Source organism: Coregonus lavaretus, assembly GCF_964263955.1.
Source record: "Coregonus lavaretus genome assembly, chromosome: 37".
Classification (NCBI taxonomy): domain Eukaryota; kingdom Metazoa; phylum Chordata; class Actinopteri; order Salmoniformes; family Salmonidae; genus Coregonus; species Coregonus lavaretus.
The window spans coordinates 7,362,588-7,386,424 of record NC_140024.1 but is presented as its reverse complement, the minus strand read 5'-3'; the positions used below and the strand labels follow the sequence as shown (position 1 = coordinate 7,386,424).

At 44.0% G+C, this 23,837-nt stretch overlaps 1 protein-coding gene across 1 annotated transcript in view; it reads right to left on the bottom strand.

Annotated features, from left to right (window-relative positions):
* LOC311111753 (neural-cadherin-like) overlaps window positions 1-23,837 on the bottom strand; it is a gene marked incomplete at both ends in the record, with an annotated part of 182,747 nt that overhangs the window by 101,496 nt on the left and 57,414 nt on the right. Inside the window, 4 exon segments of the mRNA XM_084154568.1 lie at window positions 4,554-4,665; window positions 8,167-8,371; window positions 11,701-11,926; window positions 12,530-12,727. Of these exon segments, the coding sequence (XP_084010694.1) occupies window positions 4,554-4,665; window positions 8,167-8,371; window positions 11,701-11,926; window positions 12,530-12,727 (741 nt within the window).

The window sequence follows — 23,837 nt, the reverse complement described above, 5'->3', positions numbered from 1 at the left end:
ATCAGAATGAAACCACTTTATAAGGTGCCGTTTGAGAGAAACTCTCAAAGAAACAAAGAGGTCAGACGAGCATATGTGGATGTAAGTACAATATTGACTGCAGTACACTACACGCAACATTGTTTCCCAGTGTACTGGATGACCCATGTGGGATTGCATGAGCTTCCATTTCCAGTACTCCCTGAAAACAAAGAACAAAAGCAGTCAATATGGTGTCATCCAGTACACTGGGAAATTTTGTTCTTTGTTTTCAGGGAGTACTGGAAATGGATGCTCATGCAATCCCACATGAGTTCATCTTTATAGATGAGGCTGGGTTCAACCTAGCAAAGACCAGAAGAAGGGGGAGAAACGTCATTGGCCACAGAGCCATTATAGATGTTCCTGGCCAACGTGGTGGGAACATCACAATGTGCGCTGCCATCTCCAATACGCATGGTGTCCTCCACCGTCATGCCAACCTTGGACCATAAAACACAGCCCATATTCTCACATTTCTGGACAGACTCCACAACATTCTCATACCACCAGAGCGTGTGAATGATGCAGACCATCAAAGAACCCGGGAAGTTGTAGTATGGGACAACGTGAGCTTTCATTGTGCAACCCCAGTCCAAAACTGGTTTGCTGACCACCCACCATTTCTCATGCAATACCTCCCAACATACTCACCATTTCTGAACCCCATAGAATAGTTATTTTCGGCATGGCGGTGGAAGGTATACGACCGGCAGTGTGTGTATCTGCAAATATTTCTGTGCATGTGAACAATCTGAATAATTTTCTACAATTTGAACTATTTTTGTATTATGGCAAAGCATACTAAAGATGACAGTGCTTTTCATTATGTCCAACAGTGTGTAGTTGGTTAGACAAAAATCTGGTAATATGAATGAAGTGTGTGCAATTTCGTGCAAATGTTTGATTTTGATAATGCTATATGTAGTTTTGGTTGCAGTGCTTCATTTTGCAGGATATATGAGGTATTTTGCAGTTTGGGTGTGGTTTTGTGAATTGTGTTAAGTATTTTGATAAAACCAGCCTAGTTTGCAAAATTGTGTTTTAGCAATTGGGAAAAACTGTAATAATAACAACCAACCTTCATTTCAAAACTGCATTTTGTGTTTACTTGTGTTATCTTTGACTAATATTTAAATTTGTTTGATCTGAAACATTTAAGTGTGACAAACATGCAAACAAATAAGAAATCAGGAAGGGGGCAAACACTTTTTCACACCACTGTACATTGATGAGGCTGGATTTAACCTGACAACAGTGAGAAGAAGGGGAAGAAACATTATTGGCCACAGGGCTAATGTCAATGTACCAGGGCAACGTGGGGGTAACATTACCCTTTGTGCTGCCATTACACAGAATGGTGTCCTCCACCACCATGCCAACTTGGGTCCTTACAACACTGACCTCATTCTTACATTTTTAGACAGATTACACAATATTATCACAGCAGAAACCAAAGGGACCAGATGCAATACATTGTCGTCTGGGACAATGTAGCTTTCCATCGTTCTGCTCTGGTCCAAAACTGGTTTCATCAACACCCACAATTTACAGTTCAATACCTTCCAACATACTCCCCCTTCCTAAACCCCATCGAGGAGTTCTTCTCAGCATGGCGGTGGAAGGTTTATGATCTCCGGCCCTATGTCCAAATGGCCCTCATTCAAGCTATGGTGGAAGCATGTGATCAAATTGAAGCAGCATCCATACAAGGGTGGATTCGTCACTCCAAAATATTCTTCCCACGTTGCCTTGCAAATGAAAATATAGCCTGTGATGTTGACGAGGCCCTGTGGCCAGATCCAGCTAGGCGGAGAGATGTTTAGGTTATTTTTCTTTTTTATTCGGTTCTGAACTGGATATGCAATTTATGTTCCAGTATTACTGTAAGCTTACAGTACAATGGTATGTTCAGTAATACTGTATGAAAACTGGAAAATGTTTTGCTATGAATGTTTTGTTGAAATGTTCAGAATTGACTGACTTGTGTACATGAAAATAAATTCATATTTTCATTGGTCTGCACAATTGGTGTCATGTGGTGTTGGTGAATTTATTTTGACACTTTCTCTGTGTAAATGCTAAAAGTGTTTTAGGTTGAGCACAGGAGTGTTTAACTGATTCAAACAGAATCAGACCATATGATGGTTGGGTTTATGTTATGACAACAAAATAAGGTTTTTATAAGACATTGTATAGTTTTGACAAAAGTGTTCCATTTTGCAAATGATCTGAGGTGATGTGCTACTTTGGTGTAGTGTTCAAAATTGTGCTTAAGCAATTGAAAAAAACGGTAACATATCCAACATGTCACGTTAGTCTAAATGCTAGACTTAATTACTACTATTTTTCATGCATGTTCACACATTTCTGTATCGTATCAAATTGAAGGTTAGGAAAAGGCAAGCATTTTCCCACATTTCTCTTTTTCTGTTGAAAACATACTGGAGTAGGGATACGGTCAGAGTGATTGCCTTGCTAAAAGAGAGGGCTCAGTCTGGGACTGGGATCAGCATATTTTCCGCTAACTAGTCTTTTCACCGTGAACTCCTGCATTCTGGTATTCTCCTTAGATTGCATGTAGACCAACAGCATCCAAGGCACAGGAGGTTGATGGCACCTTAATTGGGGAGGACGGTCTCGTGGTAATGACTGGAGAATGATCAGTGGAATGGTATCAAATACATCAAACACATGGTTTCCAGGGGTTTGATGCTATTCCATTTGCTCCATTCTGGACATTATTATGAGCCATTCAGCAGCCTCAACTGATCCAAGGGAACCAGGTTTGGTGGATTTAAATGTCACCAATAACACTGTCAAATATGAGCATTATCCTTGTTGACACATATCCATAGACTGTGCAAGGCTTCATACATCAAAGTCAATATTTCATTTCCTCAGCATGCACTTGCTGATTTAGCAATGAGAGTCATTTTAATATCCATCAATACTGAGCCAGTGTGGCTCTAAAGGATTCTTGGACTAACTGCCACAACAGACAACATCCCCTCTTGGCCTGAGCCCCAGATCTATTGGGAGTGATGTATTTGGCCAAATGGAGTATCTGATGAAACTGCCTCCAATGGTCTGGTTCCTCAGCCCTCACCACAGCACAGAGCTATAGGAGACATAGATTAATAAATCATGTTTTGTGATGCTGTTTACCATGTTGCTACTTCTACTTTAAAACCACCCTAAATGCCTAAATCCATGTATATCTAATCTTTCAGATCCACTCCAGACAATCCCAGGGCTTGTTGCTGTGGCCTGGGATAGCCCTTAAAATGGAGCCGGATGATGTCCAGTGTAAAGTCTCTCTCTCTGGGACACAATCACAGCCTCCTGTTCGGACCCCACTAATCCCAGGAACAAGAGCCTAATCTCGGTTCCTTCACCTTAAACCGTCGGACCAACATACAGGGAATTAAAAAAAAACATTTCATTGACATTTCATTGAAAGCTTACATGTCCCCATAGATGTGACCCAGATATGGTGTTCTCACGGCTGCTTAAAAGTCTGTATGCGCCATGTTGTTCCTTTTTGCTCTAGATGCGTTCTGTTCTGCGGTGAAGTCCTGTTATGGTCAGATTCACAGCGATATTTTTTAGTGTAACTATGCACCTCTTGAGCATAGCGGTCTCACAGCAATGTCTGCCAAAAATGGCTGTTCATCAGCAAGAGGACACCTCTGGTACTATGCAAATCAAGTACAGAGAGAGACTCGATAAAAAAAGGTTTTTGATGTCCACGTTTTGTGTGTTTGTAAGTGTACGCCTGTCCTCTCCTCACCCACCAGCATGGTGAACATAGCACTACAGAATAATATTGAACTTATGTGACTACACTACAGGGAATATGTGGAGCTCCGTGTGGTCTTCTCCTAGGAACAGAACTGTCCGTTGTCTCTGGACATGAGATGGACATTAGAGCAAGAGGGGGGGTGCAGGGAGGATGGAGGGAGGATAGAGGGAGGGAGGATGGAGGGAGGATGGAGGGAGGGAGGGAGGATGGAGGGAGGATGGAGGGAGGATGGAGGGAGGGAGGATGGAGGGAGGATGGAGGGATGATGAAGGGAGGATGGAGGGAGGGAGGATGGAGGGAGGATGAAGGGAGGGAGGAGGGAGGGAGGATGGAGGGAGGATGAAGGGATGATGCAGGGAGGATGGAGGGAGGGAGGATGGAGGGAGGGAGGATGGAGGGAGGATGGAGGGAGGATGGAGGGAGGGAGGATGGAGGGAGGATGGAGGGAGGGAGGATGGAGGGAAGATGGAGGGAGGGAGGATGGAGGGAGGATGAAGGGATGATGAAGGGAGGATGGAGGGAGGGAGGATGGAGGGAGGGAGGATGGAGGATGGAGGGAGGGAGGATGGAAGGAGGATGGAGGGAGGGAGGATGGAGGGAGGATGGAGGGAGGGAGGATGGAGGGAGGGAGGATGGAGGGAGGATGGAGGGAGGGAGGAGGGAGGGTGGATGGATGGAGGGGTTTAGACCCACACTGTGAGAGAGAGTGTATGTGTATCGCTCCTCTCACCTTGTAGCAGAGAGGTTGCCGTGGTTACAGTCTCTGGCACACTGTCTTTGCTGTAAATGGACTGCAGGAACTCAGGAACACAGTCATTTTCATCTGTGATGATCACACGCACCTGTTTAATTAGGAGAAAGAAATTTTTGGAGAAAAAACTTTTGGAACTTCTGAGTGTAATGTTTACTGTTAATATTTATTGAGAGAGAGAGAGAGAGAGAGAGAGAGAGAGAGAGAGAGAGAGAGAGAGAGAGAGAGAGAGAGAGAGAGAGAGAGAGAGAGAGAGAGAGAGAGAGAGAGCGAGAGAGCGAGAGAGAGAGAGAGAGAGAGAGAGAGAGAAAGAGAGCGTGGGAGTAAATTCTTCTCCTCCTCCAGGTAATTTGATAGTTATCTTTAGGCCTTTGATAGATTAATTGTTAAACCTAATTAACTGTCTTACTATGAATTGCTTTGGCGACATTTTTGACCTTTTAGCAGCTCAGCTAATACAATCTATTTAAACTGAGAACAAAGTGAGCTAGAGACACCGAGTAAAATGTGAGTATAGTATAGTTGAAGGTAAAGTGTAATACATTGCAGGGCAGAAAGGTTGAGCTTGGGGTGTGCCAGGGAGCAAGAGTCATTCATATCTGGGCTTCTGAAAGTGTCTGATTGTGCCCAGTCTGGGGAGAGAGCCAGTAATCGTCCCTGGTGTTTATCACAGGAGAGGAAAAGCTGCTTTCAGTAGATTGCCCTTTCACTACTAACAGTCAGAGCCAAACTCTACAGCACTGGGTAAGCAATCCCCCAAGAGGTTCAATAGGGTCAGAAAAAGAAGAAGAAGAAAAAGAAGAAGGGAAGAGATGCTCTGCTGCTGCTATTTCTTCCCCGCTCCTCCTCCTCCTCTGCCCTTCCTCTCCTCTGAAAGAGAAACAGTGAGGTAACAGGGGATTACAGCATCCTCACTGTAATTCACTCTGATACACCAGTCATGGAGAGAGAAAAAAAAAACATAATCCACCAAATCCACACCTTTCCCTCCCTCATTACACCATGCAGTCAGCGCTTAGCGATGTGCTCAAAGGTGTGCGTTCATAAGCGCCTGTTCTTTGTTATCTGCCGTGAGCAGCAGTTACATCCCTATCCAGGCTCGGAGGGACACAAACTTCACCGATTTACATAGAGGCTTGGATTGCTTACCCAGGCCCATTAATAACCTAGCTGGCCACCAGACGGAGACCTGTAGTGTGGTGACTTTGGATCCAGTGAGAGGGCCTCATAATCAATACCAGCAGTGAGACAAAATGCAGCCTTAGCTGCCCCCTGTGACTACTAGGAGAGAACCACTGACATGAAATACAGTGTATTGTAGGGCTAACACGGCAGCCCATGGCCAGAGCACTGCTCTGCTCTACTCTACTATTCATTAGGGGGGTAGGGAGAGCTGCCTGCCTGCATTGACAGCTGTTCTCTTCCAGTCCAGAGCCTGCAGCTAAGGAGTAGAACACTCAGTCAGACTCGGAGTGTTCTTCCGATATCAGAGTCAGAACACTCTCTGAAGAACAAAACAACAAGAACTGGGAAGAACATCAGCTGACCCCCTTTAACAAACATCATGACTACTGTACCAAAGCATACAACTGTTCTGTTAGAAGAAGCACAGTAATTTGAGCTCTGCCCATGCAGCTCCCTGAGGAGATGCGAGCCAGCTAGCGGGGAGAGAGAGGGAAGAGGAGAGAGAGCGCTGTGCTGGGCAGTGCAGTGATGAAACAGAGGGTTGAATCTGACGTGAGAGCCAGTCAGCTCTGTTAAGGCTGAGGACCCTGCGGCGTGAAGTGGAGGGGCTGGTCACTGCCTTGTTAGGTAACTAATGGTGCTACAAAGTCTTCGCTGCAGTAGGTGAAACGCCTGGAGTCTGCCTGCAAATTAACAAAGCAGATTCAAAGTTCAGGGCCTTTTCACAACTCAGTCTCTTTGGAGGCAGCTTTGACAGTTTGACTGTTTGACTTATTGGATTTACAATTTTGAAGGTATGTGATGAGAGTTCAAAGCTGTGCCCTGTGGCATGTGCAGGCCAGTGAGGGTTAGACAGGGCAGGAGCGTGGGCAGTCGGAGCATGGCACGAGCATGGGCAGCAACCCCCCTCCCTCCCTCCCGCCTCTCTCTGTATCTTTCTCTCCCTCCTTCCCCTCCCTCTCCCTCCCTTCAGAATCTCCCTCCCTCCCTCTTTCCCTTCCTCTAGCCTTCTCTCTCTCTCTCTCTCTCTCTCTCTATCTCTCTCTCTCTCTCTCTCCCTCTCTCTCCCTCTCTCTCCGTCCCTCCCCCTCCCTCCCTCTCTCCGTCCCACCCCCTCCCTCCCTCCCTCTCTCCCTCTTCCACCGCTCCAGGCATTCACTGAGGACTCTCTCTGGACTTAAAGCTCACAGGATTAGACAGATCTTAGGAGCAGCTGCCAGTCTTTTCTCTCTCGCCCTCATGTTTGTTTCCCTCTACTGTTGTGCCTGAGGACAGGGAAGACCAGTGGATGGCTGAGCAGTGAAGATGTCTGTCTTTCTGCTGACGTTAACTAGGCATGATGCTCGCGTTGAGGCGGGGCACCACAGAAGAGAAACACTGGGAGCCATTCTTTAGTGTCTCCCCCAGTTCCCCAGCACAGAGACAACAAACTAGACCACCCAACATCATACATGTTCCCATTCCTTTTGTTCATGTAGCCATTGCCCATGTCTTCTCTCTGTTCAAGCATCTTCGCATCTCTATTAATTGATATTCCTAATCAGAATGATAACCTAGCGAACCCTGTGAGAGGTGTTACATTCAGTGTGTTTGTGTGTGTGTGAGAGAGTGTGAGAGAGAGACAGAGAGGGTCCAAGGCCGGCCTGGACCCACACACACACACACACACACACACAAACAGAAAGATGCACCATGCAGAGGCTCTTTCAGTTTCAGAACACTTGCAGATGGGACACTGCAGGGATGTTTTCACAAACAGCCACATTATAACAGATCATGCCTCTCTTATTATGTCCCTCTTCCAATCTTAGATTCCCTTTATCCATCTCTCCCCTATTCCATTAACCAATGATTCTCAATGATGTACTCTCTCGCCCTCCAACCCCCCCCCCCCCCCCTCTCTCTCTCTCAATTCAATTTAAGGGCTTTATTGGCATGGGAAACGTATGTTAAGATAGTAAACAAAAATGAAATAAACAATAAATATTAACAGTAAACACTCAGAAGTTCCATAAGAATAAAGACATTTCAAATATCATATTATGTATATATACAGTGTTGTAACAATGTGCAAATAGTTAAAGTACAAATGGGAAAATAAAAAAACATAAATATGGGTTGTATTACAATGGTGTTTGTTCTTCACTGGTTGCCCTTTTCTTGAGGCAACAGGTCACAAATCTTGCTGCTGTGATGGCACACTGTCGTTTTTCACCCAGTGTCTCTCTCCCTCTCTCTCTCTCTCTCTCTCTCTCTCTCTCTCTCTCTCTCTCTCTCTCTCTCTCTCTCTCTCTCTCTCTCTCTCTCTCTCTCTCTCTCTCTCAAACACACACACACACAAACACACTGAATGTAATGCCCTCACAGGATTGGCTAGGTTATCATTCTGAATCGACATTGGACCCACCTCAGCAGCACTGCTCAGACTGTCCTGATCCTCGCTGGCCCTAACCATGAGCAGGAAGCTGTGCTGGTCCATCTCAAAGTCTATGGTCCTGGTCAGAGTGACCTCCCCCGTGTCCGCCTGCATGCTGAACAGACTGCTGGGATTGATGAGCAGGCTGTAGCTGATTGGCTGCTTCTGGAAGGACACGGCTGGAGTTGCCAGGAAGCTGCCAGAGAGAAGGGCGGGAAAGGGAATTATTTATTTATTTATTAGGATCCCCATTAGCTTATGCTCATGCAGCAGCTACTCTTCCTGGGGTCCACACACAACATAACATAATACAGAACATTAATAGACAAGAACAGCTCAAGGACAGAACTACATACTGACAAAACACTGACAAAATGATTAATACATCTAGTGAGAGAAAGCGAGAGAGAGAGAGAGAGAGAGAGAGAGAGAGAGAGAGAGAGAGAGAGAGAGAGAGAGAGAGAGAGAGAGAGTGTGTGTGAGTGAGTGAGTGAGTGAGTGAGTGAGTGAGTGAGTGAGTGAGTGAGTGAGTGAGTGAGTGAGTGAGTGAGTGAAAGAAAGAGAGTGTGAGAGAAAGAAAGAGTGTGTGTGAGAGAGAGAAAGCAAAAGAGAGAGAGAGAGAGAGAGAGAGAAAGCAATAAAGAGAGAGAGCGAGAGAGAGAGAGAGAGAGAGAGAGAGTGAGAGAATGATGAACAAATCTAGCAAGGTTATTCAGTTTAGTGATGAGACAGCGAGAGACAGGAGATGTTTTCTGGTTTGTGTAATGTGTACCATAACGCCAATGGCGTTATGTTAAATGTTTTTGATGAGTTCCCTCAGGCGCTCGGCAGGAACAATCACCACAGATATTACTATTTTAACTGATGGGTGAGTGATGTCAGTTCCTGTCAATCAAAATAGAGAAGAGACTGGAGAGAATAGAGGAGGCAAGAGGCCAAAGGTCAAATCCCTTACAGTCACCGTCACTGGCTATAATATAGAGAGAGTGTATGTGTATGTGTGTGTGTGTGTGTGTGTGTGTTTGTGTGTGTGTGTGTGTGTGTTTGTGTGTGTGTGTGTGTTGTGTGTGTGTGTGACAAACAATCGTTGGTCGTATATTGAATAACTATGTATGCATGATTTATGTGAGCTTATGGCTCAATGCATAATGTTTTATGTATGGAAATGTCTGAGTTTGTTTGTGTATGTGCACTGTTAAAGTATGATAATGTGTGCATATCATTGGCAATCGGTACTATGTTTATGTATTCAAATGATTTGTGAATACTAGTGAATTATTTTCATGCCAACTTGTTTTTTTAAACTATGACCTTCATAACTTATGGTTTTACATTATGTACAGTGAGGGAAAAAAGTATAACATTTTTTACATGCGTTTTTCTGGATTTTTTAGTTGTTATTCTGTCTCTCACTGTTCAAATAAACCTACCATTGAAATTATAGACTGATCATTTCTTTGTCAGTGGGCAAACGTACAAAATCAGCAGGGGATCAAATACTTTTTTCCCTCACTGTATGTGTATGTGTATGTGTGTGACTGTCCGTGTTTGTGTGCATGTGTGCAATTTTTTGCATACATGGTACTTTTATATACAGAAATCACATTAATACATTACCAAACATAAGCTCTTTAATCCCACCCTTCCGCCACTCTCAGCCCATCCCACCTATCACCATAGACCACCCTCGTTTGGTTTCCATATATATATTTTTTTGTTGGTATTTTACCCCCTTTTTCGATCTTGTCTCATCACTGCAAATCCCCAACGGGCTCGGGAGACAAAGGTCGAGTCATGCGTCCTCCGGAACATGACCCGCCAAAACACGCTTCTTAACACCCGTCTGCTTAACCCGGAAGCCAGCCACACCATTGTGTCGGAGGAAACACTGTTCAACTGACGACCGAGGCCAGCATGCAGGCGCCGAACACCACAAGGAGTCGCTAGAGCGCGATGAGCCAAGTAAAGCCCCCTCGGCCAAACCCTCTCCTAACGACGCTGGGCCAATTGTGCGCCGCCCTATGTGACCGATCACGGCCGGTTGTGATACAGCCCGGGAACGAACCCGGGTCTGTAGTGATGCCTCTAGCACTGTGATGCAGTGCCTTAGACCGCTGCCCCACTCGGTAGGCCCGTGCCATATTTTTTCAATTGTGCCGTGATGTTTTACATAAAAGATGAAAACCTTTCCTACGAGTATTATTTGTTTATTTATTGACTGAATATGGCTTTCCAAATCTTCCAACACTGCTATTTGTAAGTGTCGCGCCCTGACCTATAGAACTCTAGTTTGTTGAGTCAGGGTGTGGAAATCTATGCTAGAAATTCTATGTTTATGTTCTAGGTATTGTATTTCTATGTTTGGCCGGGTGTGATTCCCAATCAGAGACAGCTGTCGCTCGTTGTCTCTGATTGGGGATCTTACTTAGGTAGCCCATTGCCTACTGGGTATTGTGGGATCTTATTCCGGTTAGGCTGGTGTGTAAAGCCTTTTGGACATCACGTTACGTTGTTTTCTTGTTTTGGTTTGTATGTTTATTGGGTGAATAAACATGTACGCTTTTCACGCTACACCTTGGTCCGACCCGTCTCTCGACGCTCGTGACAGAAGATCCCATCACAAAAGGACCAAGCAGCGTGCCGAGGCGGAGCGAATAGTTTTGTCACAGGTGGGCAAATGGTGGTCATGGGAGGAGATATTCGCTGGGAAAGGACCCTGGGCGAAGGTACAGGCCCGGGTAGGAGAGGATCAACGACAACGCCAACGGGACCAACCGCTGAGGAAGCCCGAGAAGCAACCCCAATAAAAAAATGTTGGGGGGCTAGAGGGGTGGTCGGGGATCGAGAGAGAAGAGCCCCGACCACTGCACCCGGTGGGGTTCTAGTTGGAGTCCCTACGACCATGGGAAGAGGAATGGGAACAGTTTTACACTGAATTGAGTGATGAATCAAGGGATGTTTTTTGTATCAGTTTATAAACCATGTGCCATGGAATCGGTACATTGAAAATCTCTTCCCATTTATTTTGCAACCTGTATGGCGCAGCTGTGAACATTGTTGTCCTCAAATGAAACTGGCATATTTTTCTATTAATGCCAATTATTTTCAGGCAATTTGTATCTTTATATGGCAGGCAAACAAGTTCCCTACCTTCTCCCTCTTCTGCTTGCCTCCTCCATTTTTGTGGTAATACTGCAATCAGTTGGTTATAACTGGATTGAGCAGACATTCCCATACTTTTTCGATAGTTACATATGTGACATAACTCCACCGTTTCTATTCATATTATCATTAATAATATCATAATTTTTTTATCCATTAAGAATGCTTTTTTATTAAGCAGTATATTTGAGTTTAACCATAATATTTGTTGTAATATTTGTTCTATGTGTGCGTTTGTTTGGGTGTGTGTGTGTTTGACTCCGTTCCATTCATTCCATTCCACCCTATAGCTCCTCTCACCAGCCTCCTCTGCTTTGCATGGGTGTATGTGTGTGTGTGTGTGTGTGTGTATGTAGTACTCACGGCTGTCCCTCTGGTGTGTTCTCAGGTAGTGAGATAGTGAAGGATGTGTTGGAGAACTGTGGTGCTCTGGCTCCTGCTATGACTGACACTACCACTGGGGGACTACGGCTACCCAGCCGGTCAGCAGCCACCACTGTCAACAGGTACTCTTTGTCCCTCTGAAGTGGCAGCCCTGTGGTCCGCACATGACCACTCTTCCTGTCCACCTCGAAACGCCCGTCACCACCTGCAGTTAGGAGACAACAGAGGAGTATATTTTCTAAATATATATTTTCTGACTAGCTAGAGGATGACAGAGTGAGGTCGTGTCAAATGGCAGTTAGCCAGATTTGAACCTATGCTTACATGTACAGTTGGCTGCGGCGTTACCGTTAGACCGGCCAGGCCACGACAACTTTCTTTTCTGTCATTCATTCATGGAACAGAACGTCCGGTATGTTCCATATTAGAGGGATTTATTTATTTAAAAAGTCAAGGTGCTTTTACTGCCTTTAATAAGGACAGCTGCGCAGCAATAATGAACCTTATAAAACACATTGAAAAGAAAGTGCAGATGGATTCTAATATTAGAGTAATTGACGGACAGATTCACATGTGCAATCCCACCCACAGGCACTTTCATTCTGCTGAACTTCCGCAATTGTACACAACATGACATAAGATAAGACACATGTTTATCTTAATGAGATGACAGACGTATTAGAAGTATAAAGGTATAACACCATTTATAAAACCATATAAAATCATGTTTTTTTCTCTGTCTATTACAATGCTGCCAGTTGATGTACTCAATGAAATCGTACTCAATCCCTGGACAGGAAACACCTACCATCAGACAGGAAGTACTCCACCTCCCCGTTGTTGCCTTCGTCTCCGTCCTGGGCATGGAGCTTGTAGACCAGTGACCCGGCCAGGGCGTTGGGAGATACCACTGCCAGGTAGGGGGAGGGGACCATGGTCCATTCTGGAACATTGTCATTCACATCAGTCACCGTCAGCTCCACCCGTACCAGGTACCAGTCTGGACCTGTAGAGGAATGGTAGAGATTGGTCCTTTGTAGCGCAGCTGGTAGAGCATGGCGCTTGCAATGTGAGTATAGTGGGTTTGATTCCTGGGACCACCCATATGGAAAATGTATGCACGCATGACTGTAAATCTAAAAAGGGATTACATTTTTTAAAATCCTACCGATCTACACAACCTACATTTTAGAAAATGTTCCAAATTAAATACATTTAAATTAAAGATGTATTGATTGCATACAGTATGTCTTTACACCTCAGATGTAATACTTGGTGGAAGCACCTTTTGGCAGCCATTACAGCTTTGAATCATTTTTTATTAGATTCTACCAACCTTGCACAACTCTTAGGGCAACATACAGTGCCTTGCAAAAGTATTCATCCCCCTTGGCGTTTTTCCTATTTTGTTACATTACAACCTGTAATTTAAATTGATTTTTATTTGGATTTCACGTAATGGACATACACTGGGGCTGATCATGCTAATGACACAGCGCCTGGCCATAGGGCTCTGCTCTACCGCCTACAGGGATTACATCATGCTGTCTCTGTCGCTAACAATAACCAAGGATCTGAGGGGGAGAAGCTAGCTGCCTTCAGGCTACATTGATCTTGCAGTGTTGTCATCCATCCAGCACATCTTACATAGTCTGAGCAATAATGAATGAAGAGAGCCAGAGTTGTCTTTAACTCAATATACAGTATGTTAACCGTAATCTCTCCCTTCCCTTTCAATCATTTACTTACAGTGCCTTGCAAAAGTATTCATCCCCCTTGGTTGTTTTTCCTATTTTGTTGCATTAAAACCTGTAATTTAAATTGATTTTTATTTGGATTTCATGTAATGGACATACACAAAATAGTCCAAATTGGTGAATCCTCTGTAGCTCAGCTGGTAGAGCACGGCGCTTGTAACGCCAAGGTAGTGGGTTCGATCCCCGGGACCACCCATACACAAAAATGTATGCACGCATGACTGTAAGTCGCTTTGGATAAATGCGTCTGCTAAATGGCATATTATTATATATTATTAAGTGAAATGAAAAAAATAACTTGTTTCAAAAAATTCTAAAAAATAAATAACAGAAAAGTGGTGCATGCATATGTATTCACCCCCTTTGCTATGAAATCCCTAAATAAGATATGGTGCAACCAATTACCTTTAGAAGTCACATAATTAGTTAAATAAAGTCCACCTGTGTGCAATCTAAGTGTCACATGATCTGTCACATGATCTCAGTGTATATATACACCTGTTCTGAAAGGCCCCAGAGTCTGCAACACCACTAAGCAAGGGGCACCACCAAGCAAGCGGCACCATGAAGACCAAGGAGCTCTCCAAACAGGTCAGGGACAAAGTTGTGGAGAAGTACAGATTGGGTTATAAAAAAATATCCGAAACTTTGAACATCCCACAGAGCACCATTAAATCCATTATTAAGAGAGGGCTGCCCACCAAAACTCATGGACCAGACAAGGAGGGCATTAATCAGAGAGGCAACAAAGAGACCAAAGATAACCCTGAAGGAGCTGCAAAGCTCCACAGTGGAGATTGGAGTATCTGTCCATAGGACCACTTTAAGCCGTTCACTCCACAGAGCTGGGCTTTACGGACTCTGGTGAGATGAGACTAAAATTGAGCTTTTTGGCCATCAAGGAAAATGCTATGTCTGGCGCAAACCCAACACCTCTCATCACCCCAAGAACACCATCCCCACAGTGAAGCATGGTGGTGGCAGCATCATGCTGTGGGGATGTTTTTCATCAGCAGGGACTGGGAAACTGGTCAGAATTTAAGGGATGATGGATGGCGCTAAATACGGGGAAATTCTTGAGGGAAACCTGTTTCAGTCTTCCAGAGATTTGAGACTGGGGCGGAGGTTCACCTTCCAGCAGGACAATGACCCTAAGCATACTGCTAAAGCAACACTTGAGCGGTTTAAGGGGAAACATTTCAATGTCTTGGAATGGCCTAGTCAAAGCCCAGACCTCAATCCAATTGAGAATCTGTGGTATGACTTAAAGATTGCTGTACACCAGCGGAACCCATCCAACTTGAAGTAGCTGGAGCAGTTTTGCCTTGAAGAATGGGCAAAAATCCCAGTGGCTAGATGTGCCAAGCTTATAGAGACATACCCCAAGAGACTTGCAGCTGTAATTGCTGCAAAAGGTGGCTCCACAAAGTATTGACTTTGGGGGGGTGAATAGTTATGCACGCTCAAGTTTTTAGTTTTTTTGTCTTATTTCTTGTTTGTATCACAATAAAACATATTTTACATCTTCAAAGTGGTAGGCATGTTGTGTATATCAAATGATACAAACTCCCCAAAAATCCATTTAAATTCCAGGTTGTAAGGCAACAAAATAGGAAAAAATGCCAATGGGGGTGAATACTTTCGCAAGCCCCTGTATATACCTTGTTTTTGTGAAAATTGCTCAAGCTGGGAATGGGAATCATTGATGGACAGAAATATTCAAACCTTGTCTCTGTATTTCAAACAGATTTAAGTCAGGATGGAGACTGAACTACTCAGGAACACTCAACACCTCTTTAGTCATTCTGGTGTGTCTTTGGATTAAAATGTGTGTAATTGTCCCGCTGAAAAATAAAACTATCCATGGGTTAGGTTTTCAGACGTCTAAGACGGGTTTTCCTCTAACTTTTTACCTGTGCTTTGCTACTTTCATATTTCTTTTGATCCTAAAAAACTCCCCAGTCCCTGCCGATGACCAGCATACCCATAACATAATGCTGCCACAACAATACTTGAAAACACAACAATCCTTGAAAATACAGAGGATCAACAACATTGCATTCACTCCACATTACTGGCCTGTATAAAAAAGTGACAAGATGGAAGCCTGTATTCAAATAATCCACATCCATTATTTTTGCAACAGGGCCGTTAAAGGAACATTCTAATTCATATTCATCTCCAGCACCACCCCAAAAACAACATTCAGTATGTGAAAATGGTGTGTTTCTAGGTTTTGTAGTAAAAAATAGAGGAAGATAAATTGTTTCTAATAACATCATCCTGTTTTTTAAAACCAATTATGAGTAGGCATTGCTCATAATTGGTTGATGATGTCATTGGAAACACTATCTTCCTCTATATTTTTTACTACAAAACATAGAAACGCGCCATTTTCACACATGTTGATGTTGGGGTGATGCTGGAGATGATACATATGAAGTTGATTAAAAAAATTATAATCTAAGTAATACTGCAAGACAACATGACAAAGAAATTAACTTTTTGGCCAAAATTAAAAACGACAGATTTGGGTCAATCCAAAACAACACAGAGTGAACCCTCTGTATTGTCAAGTATTATGGTGGCAGCATCATGTTATCGGTATGCTTGTCACCTGCAGGGACTGGGGAGCTTGTCAGGCTCAAAATAAATATGAAAGGAGCAAAGCCCAGGTAAAAAGTTAGACGAAAACCCGCCTCAGTCTTCTGAAAACTAAACCCTGGGATAGAGTTTATATTTTTCAGCGGGACAATTAGACACATTTTAATGCCTGAGTAGTCCAGTCTCAGTCATGACTTAAATTTGCTTGAAAATCAGAGACAAGGTTTTTGACAAAAACAATGGATATACAGTACCAGTCAAAAGTTTGGACGCACCTACTCATTCAAGGTAGAATAATAGTGAAATAACACACATGGAATTATTGTGATGGTTTGTGATGAGTCGGACGGCAGAGTGAAGGAAAAGCAGCCAACAAGTGCTCAGCATATGTGGGAACTCTTTCAAGACTGTTGGAAAAGCATTCCGGGTGAAGCTGGTTGAGAGAATGCCAAGAGTGTGCAAAGCTGTCATCAAGGCGAAGGGTGGCTATTTGAAGAATTTCAAATATGAAATATATTTTGATTTGTTTAACACTTTTTTGGTTACTAAATGATTCAATATGTGTTATTTCATAGTTGTGATGTCTTCACTATTATTCTGCAATGTAGAGAATAGTACAAAATAAAGAAAAATCCTTGAATGAGTAGGTGCGTCCAAACTTTTGACTGGTACTGTATGTTGTGCAAAGTGTTGTACAAAGTAGGTAAAATCTCATTAAATCTGGGGTGTGAAGACATACGCAATCAACACATCTTCATGATTTATTTATTTTATTAAATAGGAATAGTTTCTATAACGTTCTTTCACTTTGACAGTGTGGAGTACGTTGTGTAGATCTATTGGTAAAAAAATCTAATTTAAACCCTTTTTGGCTTTAATTATTTTAAGACAGCAAAATGTGAAGGCTGTGTACTGTAGACTTTCACTAGGCACTGCATTTATTGCTGTATGTTATTATTGTAGAGATGAAGTAACACATTCACAGAGTCCTAACCCAGAGCCTTACTCCTAACCAGAGGGTAATGTGAGTATTCATTGAAAGAAAATACAATGAGGTTTGAGAGATGTTCTATTTTCAGAAACAGAATAACCAAACAATACTTGACAGTATCATAGCACTATCATAACAGGCTATGAGGTACATGAACCAATCACTAAGCTCTGAAAGCCATTAGGCTACATGACAATACAATCATCGGCCATTAGTCCAATTTCACATAAAGCCATGCTAAAGGATGTTAATGTGTTGTAATACCCAAAACTGCACTTGTCACATTTAGATGGTACAACGCTTTAGAGCGTTTCAGTCACAATTAGCAAATTATGTGTTGAGTGTTTTTCCTAAATGGATTAACAGAAAACAGTAATCACAATTGAAATCACACACACACACACATGCTCACACGCTTGCACGCACGTGCGCACACACATACTTCCCTATCCCATCTGGACAAGAGGAATACCTATATAAGAATGCTGTTCATTGACTATAGCTCAGCATTCAACACCATAGTACCCTCCAAGCTAATCATTAATCTCGGGGCCCTGGGACTGAACCCCGCCCTCTCCAACTGGGTCCTGGACTTCCTGACGGGCCGCCCCCAGGTGGTGAAGATAGGAAACAACACCTCCACTTCGCTGATCCTCAACACAGGGGCCCCACAAGGGTGCGTTCTCAGTCCCTTCCTGTACTCCCTGTTCACCCATGACGGCGTGGCCATGTACACCTCCAACTCAATCATCTAGTTTGCAGACGACACAACAATAGTAGGCCTGATTACCAACAATGACGAGACAGCCTACATGGAGGAGGTGAGGGCCCTGGGAGTGTGGTGCCAGGAAAATAACCTCTCACTCAATGTCAACAAAACAGCACGCCCCTATCCACATCAACGGGACCGCAGTGGAGAAGGTGGAAAGCTTCAAGTTCCTCAGCGTACATATCACTGATGATCTGAAATGGTCCAACCACACCTCAGGAGGCTGAACAAATTTGGCTTGGCATCTAAATCCCTCACAAACTTTTACAGATGCACAATTGAGAGCATCCTGTCGGGCTGTATCAACGCCTGGTACGGCAACTGCACCAACCGCAACCGCAGGGCTCTCCAGATGGTGGTGCGGTCTGCCCAATGCATTACCGGGGGCAAACTACCTGCCCTCCAGGACACCTACAGCACCCGATGTCACAGGAAGGCCAAAAATATCAAAAAGGACAACAACCACCCGAGCCACTACCTGTTCAGCCCACTATTATCCAGAAGGCGAGGTCAGTACAGGTGCATCAAAGCTGGGACCGAGAGACTGAAAAAAAACGTCTATCTCAAGGCAATCAGACTGTTAAATAGCCATCACTAGGCGGCTTCCACCCGTTTACGTAACCCTGCACCTTAGAGGCTGCTACCCCATATACATAGACTTGAAATCACTGGCCATTTTAATAATGGAACACTAGTCACTTTAATAATGTTTACATATTTTTGCTTTACTCATCTCATATGTATATACTGTATTCTATTCTACTGTATTTTAGTCTATGCCACTCCGACATTGCTCGTCCTAATATTTATATATTTCTTAATTCCATTATTTTACTTTTAGATGTGTTTGTATTGTGTGTATTGTTGTGAATTGTTAGATATTACTGCACTGTTGGAGCTAGAAACACAAGCATTTCACTACACCCGCAATAAGATCTGCTAAACATGTGTACGTGACCAATACAATTTGATTTGATACACACATACACAAGACCACACACACACACACACACACACACACACACACACACACACACACACAAATAGAAAGATGCACCATGCAGAGGCTCTTTCAGTTTCAGAACACTTGCAGATGGGACACTGCAGGGATGTTTTCACAAACAGCCACATTATAACAGATCATGCCTCTCTTATTATGTCCCTCTTCCAATCTTAGATTCCCTTTATCCATCTCTCCCCTATTCCATTTACCCAATGATTCTCCCTCTAGGCTCTCTCTGTCTCTCTCTCTCTTTTCTCTCTGGCTCTCTCTTTCTCTCCAGCTCTCTCTCTCCTTCCCTCCTGCAGCTGTCAGGTAGAGGAAAGCAGGTGTTCTGTCAGGGGCTATGAAAGGGCCAATCACCAGGGGAATCAAAGAGCCCAAGACGCTGTCATTCTGGTTCCCTTTCTGACAGCCTGCCAGCTATTTATACCAGTCAAAGAAAGACGGGGGGAATCAGAGGGAGAGAAACAGGGTGAATGGGAGAAGATGAAAAAAGAAACAGAGCATCATGAGAGAGAAACAGAGGGAAAGAGGAAGAGAGAGAGAGAGAGAGAGAGATCGAGAGAGATTGACAAGCGAAACATGGACAAGTGCAAGAGAGAGAGAGAATGTATGATACATTGTCACCTAAGTGATCCTAAAACTCACAATAGCCAACTAGGATAACGCAGCAAGGACGGTTATGCCTCACAACCGCCAATTACAATCAACCGTGTTCCATCTGCAAAAGGAAAATAGCAGTACTCTAGTCTGAGATAAACAATGTCTTCTTAGATGATCTCTCATCTGATTATGTGTCTGTCTGGGAAACAAGACAGAGACAGTTGCTAACCACCAGGCACCACATGCCTGTGATGTGCCCAGTGATGCCCACTCATAAAGGCAGACACCAGCACACCTGCTTGCCCAGGACAATCCAATATAATTGGTAACCAACCACCTGCTACCAAATGGTGCCTAGGGGCACTTGTTGTCATGTATCGCAAAATGACAACAAGCAATTTATTAATAGGTTATTATCATGTTATTACTATTGGGAAATACCAGGAACCAGGTTATACTAATGGAAAGGAAAATAATGTTGAACCAAATGATCAGGTCCCTTTGGAAAATAAATTGTAAAAATCTAATGACAGCGAAATACGTGGCAGCATGACTTAAGACACATTGAGTACACTGCACTCACACAGCTTCAATTCTATAACTGCAACTGTTCTCTAGTTAAATAAAAGCAAAATATGGATTCAATAATGCCACCCGAACACCATTTTCATTGTTGTCGCCACTGTTTTTTTATGCACTCTAACTTATTATAGATTTGAAAATTGTTTTTCAGATAATTGAAAATGTTAAAGCAGCAATACAGAAAAAGAATGTGGCAACAGAGCAATTTAGACAGAGGGAGGGGGGTAGAGGAAGATTGAGAAGGGGAGGGAATAATACAGATGGGGGAGCAAGGGAGCAATTTAGAACACGGGAGAAAAAGTCATACGAAAAATAAGCACGGAGCAGCAGAGCAGGATTAAGACAAAACCCACAGCCTAAGAAATGGCCCTGAGGTTGTTATGGAAACAGCCAAATAACAAAATCTGGAACAAGGAAAAAACTGGCAGCAATTGCATAAATCAATGGAATTAAAGGGACAGAGACAGAAGGAAAGAAAAAGATAACCACATCTATAAAATAAAGATAGAGGGGAAATATGAAGCCTGATATTTTCAGAAATCGCACATAATGATCCTGCTGCACTCAAGTGTCCATGGTTCATTGAGAGTTTCTAATGGTTGCTCTCTGCTGCTATAACATATCCAGAATTAATTGGCAAAAAGACAAGAGGGGAAAAGGGATCATATGAAAAGCAGATCAGGGAGAAAGCATTACCCATATAATAAATCAGGAGGCTAATGGCCAACTTCCAATATGTCCATCCAGAGACACTCCCACACACTAATAATTATCATTACAATAGATGAGATATCCTAATGAGGAAATACTGGTACATGTCGACTGTTTGTCTTCATTCATTGTAAAGCTGTCCACTATGAAAAAGGATCATTTAATGATGGTTCAAAAAAGGAAAACAATATGAATATGGTTAGGGCTACAGTAGTGAATCTATCTACTAGCAACATTGATTAATGAACTCAAAATGATGTAGGTGCTACTTACATTCAAACATAAGTACAACTTCAAACAGACACTGACACTGAGAATGCAGTTCCTCAGCAAGCCTAGCATGACTGGAGTCTAGCCTGAGAGAAAAAACAACAACAACAACAGCAACAACAAAAACAAAGACAGCCTGATGTAGTTAATCGTGAGCTCAGTGACCTTATACACTGGCTGACCTGGGATCAGAAGAGAGATGAACACACGTGACAGGTGAAGAGTCTCCTTCCATTAATTGGCTTATGTGGACAGACTCCAGGGGCCGTGCTGTGAATCACGCATGAGATCCGAGCCAAATGTAGGAATCTCAGGAAGTGCAAACGCCAAACTTTTGACAGGGCCATGAATCGACAGGGCCACACTTTTAACTGGTTCTGAATAAATTACTGCACACTCTCCGCTTGTCACCTAGCACTTTCTACCCCTCTTCCGGACATTGTTAGCGAGGGTGCTTAGCGTGACCCCAATCAGCACCTGGCTCCCTCTATCCTCTCTTCCCTGCTTACTGCTGACAGAGGTAACACAGGCACAATTACTGTCTCTACCAGTCTAGGAAGAAGGGGGGCTTTCTCATTCTCTCTACTTCCAGCAATGCACGCTAACTACAGGAGTCCCTGTTCTCCCGGGAACACAGTTCTATCACTTTACAGCACAGCAGATGGAGAGAGAGAGAGACAGAGGGAGTGAAATAGTGTGTATGTGTGTGTGTGAGAGAGAGAGAGAGAGAGAGAGAGAGAGAGAGAGAGAGAGAGAGAGAGAGAGAGAGAGAGAGAGAGAGAGAGAGAGAGAGAGAGAGAGAGAGAGAGAGAGAGAGAGAGAGAGAGAGAGAGAGAGAGAGAGAGAGAGAGAGAGAGAGAGAGAGAGAGAGAGAGAGAGAGAGAGAGAGAGAGAGAGAGAGAGAGAGAGAGAGAGAGGTATTCCAATACCAATACATAGGTATTCCTCTGGACAAGAGGAGTACCTATGTAAGAATGCTGTTCATTGACTACAGCTCAGCCTTCACCAAAGCACCCTCCAAGCTCATCATTAAGCTTGGGGCCCTGGGTCTGAACCCCACCCTGTGCAACTGGGTCCTGGACTTCCTGACAGGCCGCCCCCAGGTGGTGAAGGTAGGCAACAACACCTCCACTATGTTGATCCTCAACACAGGGGCCCCACAAGGTTGCTTGCTCAGCCCCCTCCTGTACTCAATGTTCACCCATGACTGCGTGGCCATGCACGCCTCCAACTCAATCATCAAGTTTGCAGATGACACAACAGTGGTAGGCCTGATTACCAACAACGACTAGACAGCCTACATGGAGGAGGTGAGGGCCCTGGCGGAGTGGTGGTAGGAAAATAACCTCTCCCTCAACATCAACAAAACGAAGGAGCTGATCGTGGACTTCAGGAGACAGCAGAGAGAGCACGCCCCCATCCACATTGACGAGGCCGCAGTGGAGAAGGTGAAAAGCTTTAAGTTCATCAGCGTACACATCACTGACAATCTGAAATTGGCCACCCACACAGACAGTGTGGTGAAGAAGGCGCAACAGCGCCTCTTTAACCTCAGGAGGCTGAAGAAATTTTGCTCACCAGAGTACACTGCCTGCCCTCCAGGACATCTACAGCACCCGGTGTCACAGGAAGGCCAAGAAGATCATCAAGGACCTCAGTCACCCCAGCCACGGTCTGTTCACCCCGCTATCATCCAGAAGGCGAGGTCAGTACAGGTGCATCAAAGCTGGGACCGAGAGACTGAAAAAAAGCTTCTATCTCAAGGCCGTCAGACTGTTAAATAGTCACCACTAGCCGGCCTCCACCCAGTACCCTGCCCTGAACTTATTCACTGTCACTAGCCGGCTACCACCCGGTTACTCAACCCTGCACCTTAGAGGCTGCTGCCCTACGTACATAGACATGGAACATTAGTCCTTTAATAATGGAACACTTGTCACTTTAATAATGTTTACATACTGTTTTACCCATTTCATATGTATATATTGTATTCTAGTCAAGTCTATCCTATTCAACTGTTGCTGTACATATACAATTATATCCTACGTATTCTTCAGATATAATACATATTCTACATGACCAAAAGTATGTGGACACCTGCTCGTCAAACATCTCATTCCAAAATCATGGGTATTAATATGGAGTTGGTCCACCCTTTGCTGCTATAACAGCCTCCACTCTTCTGGGAAGGCTTTCCACTAGATGTTGGAACATTGTTGCGGGTACTTGCTTCCATTCAGCCACAAGAGCATTAGTTTGGTCGGGCACTGATGTTGGGCGATTAGGCCTGGCTCGCAGTGGCGTTCCAATTCATCCCAAAGTCAGGGCTCTGTGCAGGCCAGTCAAGATCTTCCACACCGATCTCGACAAACCATTTCTGTATTGACCTTGCTTTGTGCTTGGGGGCATTGTCATGCTGAAACAGGAAAGGACCTTCCCAAAACTGTTGCCACAAATTTGGAAGCGCAGAATCATCTAGAATGTCATTGTATGCTGTATCATTAAGATTTCCCTTCATTGGAACAAAGGGGCCTAGCCCAAACCATGAAAAACAGCCCCAGACTACTATTCCTCCTCCACCAAACTTTACAGTTGGCACTATACATTCGGGCAGGTAGCGCCAAACCAAGATTCATCTTTCGGACTGCCAGTTGGTGAAGCGTGATTCATCATTCCAGAGAATGCGTTTCTACTGCTCCAGAATCCAATGTCGGCCAGCTTTACACCACTCAAGCCGACGCTTGGCATTGCGCATCATGATCTTAGGCTTGTGTGAGGCTGCTCGGCCATGGAAACCATTTCAAGAAGCTCCCAATGAACAGTTAT